Here is a 10236-nt window from a genome sequence, read left to right on the forward strand (position 1 = left end):
CCAGCCATTTATTCTTGGAAAGGACTGAAAATAGTGCTCATTTATACTTGGAGAATCATTTTTGCTGCAGTGACAAATTGATTTCCGGGACCAAATATCTTCTCAACCTACCAAAAATAAAAGCAAGCCAACATGATAATCATTACATGCCCAGATAACAATTTTTTCAATAAATGGCTGAGCAACAAGAAACAAGTTCTATCACTTCGAATGCAATTTAAGTACAGCGCAAAATTTTTATTGATACCGTCCAAACCCCTCTTTTCCCCTTCTTGTCATTTTTCGAAATCAAAATACTCAAAAGCACACATTTTTCTTTAGAAAAATTCTACCAAGCCCATAAACTCATCAGTAGCAAAGGTCGAGAAGTCCATTTAAATGCATCCACATATATTTGTAACCAAAAATCCAACCAACCATTCACGTAACTGTTATTAGATCCCTTAGGAGGCCTGGTTATACCTCTTCCAAGCAACCGAAGAAATAACAAATTCGATGAAATTCTCGTGTTGACGTATATAAGAGAAGACTTTTAACCAAAAACTTCTCTATTCAATTTTGGCCGTTCAATGAAATCTTGTCACTCCCTATTACCAACCTTTGCCACATGCTTTTTGGTCAAGTAGGGCGAGAAATGGGTGAACCATGTAATTGCCCACAGACCTCACATGCACTTTCCTAATTCCCCCTCTTTTCATGGCCTTAAGCTACAACACTAATCAGGGTTTTCACTGATTCCAATAGCTATGTGGCTGCACTTCGCAATCCTAAGCATTTGTTGGAGAAAAGATTCAGGCGTTTCTCTAAAAAGTCCTGATGACAATGGATTTCATTGATATCAATTAGAAGTACCTTTGGGCAGGATTCAGTTCCCCATGCCATGGCAGCTATGGCCTGCATAGCAGAAAAATACCACAAATTAAGAAAACCTAACCATACAAAAGAAACAGATCAAAGTAAATTAGTAGTCTGTGCCATGTTTCAAACCTGTGCTCCTCCAGCTTTGAGGATGTGAGTCACACCAGCTTTCTTGGCACAGTATAGTACTTCCTTCAGGCAATGAAAAAATAGAAAGATGTAATCAGTTCATACTGCTTATCACCTAGACGCATTTTCAAGGGAAATTTACCTTGCAAATGCTGCCATCCTGTCTTGGGGGAGTTGCAAGAACAACAGTTCTACACCCAGCAATCTGTGCAGGCTGAAGCATGCAACAAACCAGATGTCAAGTAATTCCAATTGAAACCAAATTATTTACTGTAGTGGCAAAAAATAACAGAATAGGCAACTTTCATCCACTTACAACTGCAAGCATAAGTGCTGTCGAAGGTAGAACTGCAGTACCTCCAGGAACATAAAGGCCCACGGAGGCAATGCTCCTAGCCACCCTTTTACATAAAACACCCTAAAGGATGATAATATCCAAGAGCCAAAATGAGATTACTAAATTGAAAAGGAGAAATCAGACATCTCTTCTTACTTTCATATTCTCGATACTCAATTCGGGAGATTTTTGAGCCAAATGGAAGGCATGTATATTATCATAGGCCACATCATACTGCAGTACCTCCAGGAACATAAAGGTCTACGGAGCCAATGCTCCTAGCCACCCTTTTACATAAAACACCCTAAAGGATGATAATATCCAAGAGCCAAAATGAGATTACTAAATTGAAAAGGAGAAACCAGACATCTCTTCTTACTTTCATATTCTCGATACTCAATTCAGGAGATTTTTGAGCCAAATGGAAGGCATGTATATTATCATAGGCCACATCAAATGCTTCTCTTACTTTTGCATCAAGCTGCAAAATTGGTAAATGTTAGGTCAGGATTTTATATCCCTAAAACTGATGAGATGATAGATAGGCGCTGGCCAACAAACACGAGTATCTGAAAAGCACGTGTTATCTTAAGACACCTCTGAGTCTGGAAGGTCAGACACATTCTCAACTATCTTCTCCAGCTCAACTTTGTCAAATCTCGCAGTGTACCTATGAAAGCAAGTAAGCTGGACATTTCAACATCATCACAAAGTCCTCCTTCTAACATCATAAATCCTGCATTTTTTCCAGAGAATGCTAAACGGAATTTCAAAGATCATCATCTTAAACAAGAAATCAGAGAGAACAGATACTCTTTGACTGCAGCATCGCCTCTCCTGTGGATTTCATCAACAATCGGATCGACCTAAAGGAGAAAGTGTCGCAAAACAATTAGTGCTGCGGTCAAACTCTAATAGATGAAAATAATTGAGAATAACCTCAAAAAACTCACCAGGCTAGAGATTTTCGAGAATTCAATACGCGGCCGGGCCTTTAGACTATTGACCTCGGCAGGAGTAAGCTCCGACAACTTATACCGCTTCATTGAACAACTTATTCTCGATCCTATTAAAACATTAAAGTACATTAACACACTATCCAACCTGGATGGAACTAAGTGGAGATGGTTCGCACAGCCGATGATGAATAAAGTAGCGAACCGCTGAACCCATAAAAATGAACCAATTAACAAAGAAGGATAAAAAAAAAACTCGAATTACTTAGAAAAGTACCGGCTATGAAGCAATTTTGCCGCCGATGCTTGATAACCGGCGAAAAGAACGCTTGAAAAGACCTGCTCCGGCAACTGTGGAGAAGTTTTCTGTCCATTACCACCTTCAATCAGCATCAATTACACAAGAACGGACGAATTTAGTTCACAAAGTGAAATGAGGCATAGTGATGCCTCAGTGCCGCGCCTGGTCAGAGGCGGCGGCGGCAAGGATTGGGCGGCGTTAGGCCATGTGCTCCGCTCTTCTCTACAATGGTCTATCACTTGGGATGCTAATGGTGCGGGCCTGTGAATTAGGTTCGTCCCAGGGGTCCATAGCTTATTGATGAAGCTCCGCTGCGGCGTCCTCAGTTGATGAAGTGAAACCCTCGCCTCAATTTATAGACACGCTCACAGCGCGACACGTGTACCACAATAGATTGTTTGAAATTGACTTTATCACGAAAAATGAGCAATTTTAAAAAATGATCATTTATATTTCGTGTAAAAATGAATCGCCGGACGACAGTTACGTGTTACGTCGCTCTGCCTCGGTCCTCATCTCTCTCAGTGCCATCTCCGTCGGAGTACCTCGCCAATCCGAAGGCCAACAGGGGAAACCGGCACTTCCCCCTCCGGGTCGTCAGCGATCGGGCCCTCCTGGTCGTGCTCTTTTGGCTTCCGCGGCCGGTCTGAAGCGGCGATCTCTTGTTCTCCAGAGCAGCAGTAGGGGAGGAGGATTTGGAGGCCATTGTCGGACGAGCTTCCCGCAGAAGATGCCATGCGGATCGTCGGAGCGGAGGTCGGAGAAGGGACGAGAGTCCACAATCGACGAGATCGAAGATGTCGTCGTTATAGGAGCACGAGGACGACGACGACGACGGGGATGTGGAGGCGTCGTCGTCGGCGAAGGAGAGGTTGCAGAGCGAGAGCGCGTCTCCGTCGTCGTCGTCGAAGGGAACTTGCGCCGGATCGGTGTCGACGGGCTCTTCCTTCCGCGGTGGTCGGACGAATTTGGTGGCGAACTTCCTTCCGCGGTGGTCGGACGAATTTGGTGGCGAACATGGCGGATTTTCAGAAAGAAAAAGGGGAGAGGGAAGTGTGATTGTTTTTTGGTTGGAGAGAGAGAGAGAGAGAGAGAGAGAAAGGGGAAGGAGCGAGAGAAGATGGAGGGGGGGGATGTCTGATTTATAGCGTAATTCTCGTTGGGGTTGAGGAAGAGGATGGGAGGACGCGAGAGATATAAAATATTATATATATTCAAAAAGTCTTGAAGCCTTCGAGTTCTTATCAGCGAATGCAACTTTCTGTTTCTTTCTCTCCCTAATAGCCACCTAATCTATCGATGACTTTTCCCGTTTTGTACTCCTCCCAGAACCTAACTTCTGACCGTTAGCCCATTTGATGGGTCATCTGGCTTTAAGCCTTTTCGACAAAGGAAAGCAACCAAAAAAAAAAAATGCTGCGGGCCTGAGTCGAAGTGTGGACTCAAAAGTATACACATATTAAAAATAGAAGAAAATAATTGACTTTAATTTTCACATTAATAGATTATATAGAACCATAATATAGAATGACGAAAATAAGTTAAATTTCAAATTTTCGCCAAATTTATACCAACCGTAACTTTTTCTCTTTGTTTCTTCTCCTCGTTTATTATGTCACCTTTTTCTCTTTTTTGGTAAAAGGACGTTAAGAGTGTTAATATTTATGTACGACGCTCACTTCAATGTCCATATTTTTTTTTTATCTCTTAAATGCTAATTTTTTTGAAAAATGATTATTTCAGTAGCATTTCCCCTGAGATTCGCTAGGAATCTGACGAGGTCGAGCCTCGCCGAAGAGCCGTCAATATGGGTCAATGACCCATTTTTTTACCCATATTTTATATAGATGGATTATATATGGGTTCTAAGTTTTTAAATGACTGAATGAAAATGGGTCCAAAATATTGAAGTTGAATTAGATGGGTCAAAAATGGATTACACGCTTAAACCCATTTTCAACCCATGAAGGTAGCTCTCACAAGTTCAACCCATGAAGGTAGCTCTCACAAGTTGCAAATGGACGTAGGACTCAAAGGCTTAACTTGCTTATTATTATTTTTTAATTTTCTATTTTCGTAAGTGAATGAAAGAAATTAGAAAAAAAAAATTAAATTAAAAAATATTGAAAGTGTTGGCTGACCTCACCTGCCGGTCGCCGCCGGCTCCCGCCGTCACCATCCACCGTTGCCTCTCCGCCGATCGCTACTGCTAACCATCGCCGGCAGCTGTCCTCCGCCGTCTGCCGCCTATCAAACCTCTTCACATGGGCTTTGGAGCGACGAAAGTGAAAGCGATTCATAAAAACTGTCGCCATTAGTACTCTGTCTATATGTCTTCTCTCTCTCTCTCTCTAGCTTGCGAAGAGTCCCACTTCACACATCGCACGAGAACGAGCCCATTAAATCCTGCACTCACGTGAAGGATAACGCCCTTTGCCTTCTCATCTCTCTCTCAGCAGCTTTGCTTATCTTTCTGTACCTGAACATTGACGATGCATGGAGGAGGTGGGAGGAGGAGAGAAGGAAGACGAGGATCAGAGGAGGAGGAGGAAGATGAAGCCGAAGGGAACGGCGAGTACAAGGTGGAGCTGAGACCAGACTCCCCCAAGCGGTCGTGGAGATCAAGGTTTGGGGTTATGTTGAGGAACGAGTGTTCTTGGAGAGGCGCGCTCACGAGATTGGACTCCTCTAGTCGCCGCCGCCCCTCCGCCGGTTGCCGGAGAAAAATAAAAGAAAAAATAAAATCAAAACTACTTTTTTTTAAAAAAATTATAATAAATTTTTTAGTAATAAAAATTTTTGAATTAAAAAAAGGAAAAAAATTCACTATATTTTTTATTGCATGAAAGTATTTTAGTAATATCATTTTTATTTTATTTACTAATTATTTTATTATTTAATTTGCTTTTCTTACTTAATGAGAAGATTTTATCCGGTAACATATACATGTGAAGAACTTAAAATATGTTAAATAAGTTATATAGATTTTCTTAGAATATTAGTGTAATTTGATAATATGAGTCAAAACGGGTCGGTTGTGGGTTGGTTGTGGGTCGGGTCGAGTATGGTCATTGAAAATGGGTCAAAACGGGTTAGATGGGTCAATATGAGTCGGACCATATTCGACCCGACCCGACCCAACCCACCCATTTAACACCTCTACTTCGCCGTGAGGCCTCGACCGGCCACGGTCGGGCCTCGCCGACCCTTAGAGAGGCCTCGATGGGATCACCCGGGCTCGGGGACCCCCCAAGCACCCCACTAACCCATCGCCAACCGGCGATGGTGGGCGGCGGCGAGGGCCGCCGCAATCGCAAGTTTGTGTTTTTTATTTTTTAAGTTATTTTTTTGTTTAATTTTAATTTTTTAAAAAAATTAACTTAATTTAGTTTAAAAGTCCACGTGGACTGAATTTTAAAGAAAAATTGCCATGTGGACAAACTTTTTTTAAAAGAATTCCACATAATATTCAAAAATTAATTTAAAAAAATGCCACGTGTACTATTTTGCCGAAATTGGCAATTAAGTGATCGTTTTTTTTTCAAAATTGGCATTTAAATGATCATTTTTTTCCGATTTGACATTTAAGTGATCCAAAAAAAAATATTAACACTAAAGTGTGCGCCGTACAAAAATATTGGCACTTCTTCCGTACTTTTGCCTTTTTTTCCCGTCAAATTTCTTTCACTTTATTCTTTGAGCTATATCTTATAATTCCTTTTCTTTCATCAAATATTTGCATGATGATAATGCACATAATTTAATGCGCGGGTACGAATTGTGACGTTGATGATTTATAAGTGTCAAAATTTCTGTTTGAATTCTTAAATGAAATAAGTTGACACTTTACTTTAAACTTTTGATGATAATTATTGCATGAGGATATGTCTTGTGGATGATGATGAAGTGCACGTTTGGTAACATTTTTGATTCTATGCTTTTCTGTTCTTTTTTTCTTTGGAACAGAAACAAGAAATAAAGCAAAAAAGTAGCTTCTTTATTCCCAAGAACAAAAAGAAAACAATATTATTTAAGAAAAATAAGCTTAGAGTAACTTAATACTCGTTTTTACAACCACAAGTCCACCGCCCCATCAGCTTCCACTAACATTTTGGTGATTAAATAAAATTTGGGAATATAAATTTTTAGGGTCGTACTAAAAGAATTTCTATTCATATTATGTTCCTAGAATAGAAATTTTATACAGTTACCAAACGTACTCTTCTACTCAGAAATTATTCCAGGAAACATAATCAAAAAACTTTGGCAAATGCACCCGAATTCACTCATTGTATAAGGGACGTGATTAATTAACTATCTATTTGTTACTAATTGAGTCATTAAACCATGTAGAGTCAACATGGAAACGCCAAAAATTATGGTTTTAGTGTGACCACACATGGATCGACCCAGAATTAATCATTTTAATATGTCTCTCAAATCTAACATTGACACGTACTCCAATATATGAATGTAATTTTTGAGTTAATTTTTCATTGATTGATAGAAACTTATTCAATTATGCTGCAATTCAATTATTTCTTTGTGTATAGGAGGCTAACCGAAACATCCTTCTTGGAAGATTATTATTATTTAAATCATATGGTGCTAATGAACTTTTTGCAACTTTACATGACATACATGAAAAAAGTAGACATATATTAAGTTCTCAATGATAAAAGCACATACAGAGTATTATAAGGTGCTATATGGTGAGTATTTTATAATTTCACCGTACAACCATATTTTTTTATACTCTCTCATCGCGCAATAAGAGAAACGCAAGTGGCAACCGTAATTGAGAAGATAAATAAACGTTAAAACAAGGGCGGTGCTATTTTCACACTCGTTTTGGCTAAGCCACTCCTCTTTTAATTGAGAGACCAAAATACCTCTCTCTTTCTTCCATTTATTTTTTTTTTTATCATGCTAACCAACACAAATGCTTTTATTTCTATTTTCTCTAAAATTATCAATTTGACAATAAATTACACTCGATAAAATATCATATTGTGATGCATCATTTTATCGCTTTGCCCAGAAAAGATTGTTAACTTTAATTTATGGTCTCATTTTTTAATTACAAAAGTTATATAATAGGTTAGAAACTTTTAGTTATGACGAATTATGAACACACAATTAATTGCCTATTTTTTTTTTAAAAAAAAAAGCATGAGAGGAACTTTGTTTCAAAGCTAAAAATGATAACTCAATCTAAATATCTGGTAGATTAAGACATTTTGAGTGATTTTTTGTAATTAATTTGTAGGTTTATAATGCTAAACATCGATGAATTGTGCTTTTTTTTTTTAGCTTTTCACATTTTAATTTGAATTGCAAGATGGGGTTGAAAATTTATTTACACATTATGTACTTTCAAACTCGCGTAAGACTGTTCAGGGGAAAGTTTTAAACATATTTTAAAGTTTTGATCTATTTGTTACAAGATTGAATTTAAATCGATATTAATTACTTTATCTGCAAATTTATTTTTTTAATTTATACATTTATCATTTGTTAATATTTAGATATGGTCAAAATATAAATTCATTTGACATTTGATCATGCTTTAACAAATTAACCTTTTCGATATTTTGATCAATTTTTATTTTTCATTTTTTTTATCAAGATCATCTAAGTAATTAAATTGAATTTTGATTTTTGACTTTGAAATATAGTTTCACTTATACTATTTAGACAAAAAGCACTTAATCTTGTGTTCATAAGCTTCCATAAATACAAATTTCTTGTGAATGAAAATATGAGACCGTAAATTAAAATTGACAACATCCTCTAGGAAAAATAACAAGATTGGGTTAATTGATATTTTCACGGGCGTAATGGAGCATTTATATTGTGAAATTAATGGGAGATGATAGAAATAACGGCAATTTTGTGGATTAGTGTGATAAAAAGGAAATAATAAATTGAAGAGCTACAAGGTGTTTTGGTAAGTTAATTGGATGAAATGAGTGTCTTAGTCAATATCAGAGTGGAAATAATGCTGCTCTAAAACAATTACTAAAATAAGTCTGAACAATATATATAATCAACTAATAAAAACAAATTAATAATTTTTTTTGTGAAAAATGTAAATATTATAAAGCAAATGAAGTACATCAACTTAGGGGCATCCCCAGCCTTACAAATAGTGCTAATAGTTCGAAAAGATGGAGGTAGATAGTCTCCACATAGTAGCCAAAACCACATTTGACTGGGAAGGGCTGATTTTTTGATAGAGTGAAGCTCTACCACTTATATTTTTACGTGCGTTAGCCAAAATAATATGGGTGTCGGTTAGACATGACCACGGGTCGGTTTGAGCCCGGAATTGGCCCGTGGAATAATCATAATCGACCCGTCCGAATTGGAATCGGCACCACCGGTTCCGAATTGGAATCGGCCCAGCCCGACCCCTCACAGGCCAATTACGGTTTCACAAAAGTCGAAATCGCCCCGGAACCGGCGGTTCGGGGCTGGTTCCAAATCGCAAAAAAAAAAAGGTAAAAAAAGGGGGAAAGAGCCACCCCAATGGCTCACTTTTGGGCCATTGCATTGCAATGGCAAAAACACCCTCCTCTTTTATTTTATTTTTCTTTCTAAATTTTCTATAAATACCATTCCTCCCTTTCATTTTTTTCTCATAATTTCTCTCGAATTCCCTCAATTCCGGCTGAATTCTCTTAATTTTCTGAATCAGCTTCCCACTCAATTCTCTGACAAAAATGGCAAGTGGAAGCGGAGCTGGTGACAGGGGAAAGAGCCCGATGCCGATGGCGATGGGGGAATCCTATTATCCTCAACCTCATGATCAATGTGATTTTCGGGAGTTTACATGTTAGGTAGACGCCGATAATAATATCAACTATATTATCAACGTCGAGCACATCTTAATCTAAGAAAGTCTTCATCCTCCTACCGGAGTCGAAGAAATGTCGACAGTAAAGAAGCCAAAACGGCAGGCCCGGAAGAGTACATCCAACTTATGACAACACTTCGATAAGGTACATGTAAGTGGAGACAAATATAAGATAAACTGTAAATATTATATGAAATCATGCAATTTTAATAAATGAGACGATTATGGAACATACCATCGGCATTTGACGCAAAAACATGCAACGCAAGCGGGAATCGATACCAAGCAACAATAAATTTTTGGGTACACCAATCCTAATACTTATCCTTTATTTCGTTCCAGTGACGAAGTTTATAGAGAAACATTTGCTCAATATATTGACATTGAACATTTATTGTTTACTACCGATGAAATTTTTGGTTTGAATTTTTTTATAAACACTGCATGTACTCCGCAAGCAAAAGCTGTTCTGAAAACTATTTTTAAACACAAACTTTTTAGAGTTTATAAAAAATAAAAAAAAAGGGCTTTGTAAAATTTTTTTAAGGATTTCAATGGATGTCTGCATATAGGTAGCGATATTTAGAGCGATCCTTAGCAAATTCATTTTTATATGGGTATGACATGTCTTTGGATAGGTGAAGATTAGAACACTCAAAAAAGAATACTTGCATTTCAAGTATTTGATTAAAGGCATACGGTGAATAATATTTATAGAATAATTGGCAAGTTTTAGAAGAATATAATTTGATTAATAAATTTTTTTTCAGTTGATTTTGATAATGCCGTCAAATAC

At 37.7% G+C, this 10236-nt stretch overlaps 2 protein-coding genes across 11 annotated transcripts in view; one reads left to right on the top strand and one right to left on the bottom strand.

Annotated features, from left to right (window-relative positions):
* Positions 1 to 2925, bottom strand: part of LOC115756662 (histidinol dehydrogenase, chloroplastic-like) — a 71873-nt gene extending 68948 nt beyond the window's left edge. For 4 of the 10 annotated variants that reach the window (XM_048285582.1, XM_048285583.1, XM_048285585.1 and 1 more), the window contains exons 1-5: positions 2546 to 2925; positions 2278 to 2390; positions 2138 to 2190; positions 1922 to 1994; positions 1704 to 1805 (exon numbers count right to left, since the gene is read on the bottom strand). In XM_048285582.1, the coding sequence (XP_048141539.1) occupies positions 1704 to 1805; positions 1922 to 1994; positions 2138 to 2190; positions 2278 to 2390; positions 2546 to 2654 (450 nt within the window). In that variant the 5' untranslated portion in view covers positions 2655 to 2925. Of the gene's footprint in view, positions 1 to 47; positions 108 to 852; positions 895 to 987; positions 1051 to 1129; positions 1202 to 1303; positions 1406 to 1567; positions 1629 to 1703; positions 1806 to 1921; positions 1995 to 2137; positions 2191 to 2277; positions 2391 to 2545 lie in introns of all 10 variants that reach the window. The other 6 variants (XM_048285586.1, XM_048285581.1, XM_048285584.1 and 3 more) reach the window with 5 other exon arrangements.
* A 70-nt stretch (positions 2926 to 2995) lies between these two features.
* LOC125316450 lies at positions 2996 to 3729 on the top strand. Its single transcript, XM_048284779.1, has 2 exons — positions 2996 to 3552; positions 3602 to 3729. Exons 1-2 carry the CDS (start codon positions 3021 to 3023, stop codon positions 3727 to 3729), a joined length of 660 nt encoding a protein of 219 aa, XP_048140736.1. The 5' UTR covers positions 2996 to 3020.
* The last annotated feature ends 6507 nt before the right edge of the window (positions 3730 to 10236 follow it).

The sequence above is a fragment of the Rhodamnia argentea genome, chromosome 9 (assembly GCF_020921035.1).
Source record: "Rhodamnia argentea isolate NSW1041297 chromosome 9, ASM2092103v1, whole genome shotgun sequence".
In the NCBI taxonomy this organism is placed as follows: domain Eukaryota; kingdom Viridiplantae; phylum Streptophyta; class Magnoliopsida; order Myrtales; family Myrtaceae; genus Rhodamnia; species Rhodamnia argentea.

Bases quoted from the DNA above. Each gene is read 5' to 3' on its own strand.
- LOC125316450 (XM_048284779.1), top strand. From the start codon at position 3,021: ATGATCATTTATATTTCGTGTAAAAATGAATCGCCGGACGACAGTTAC. The intron at 3,553-3,601 runs GTGGCGAACTTC...GTGGCGAACATG, and splicing joins GCGGTGGTCGGACGAATTTG to GCGGATTTTCAGAAAGAAAA.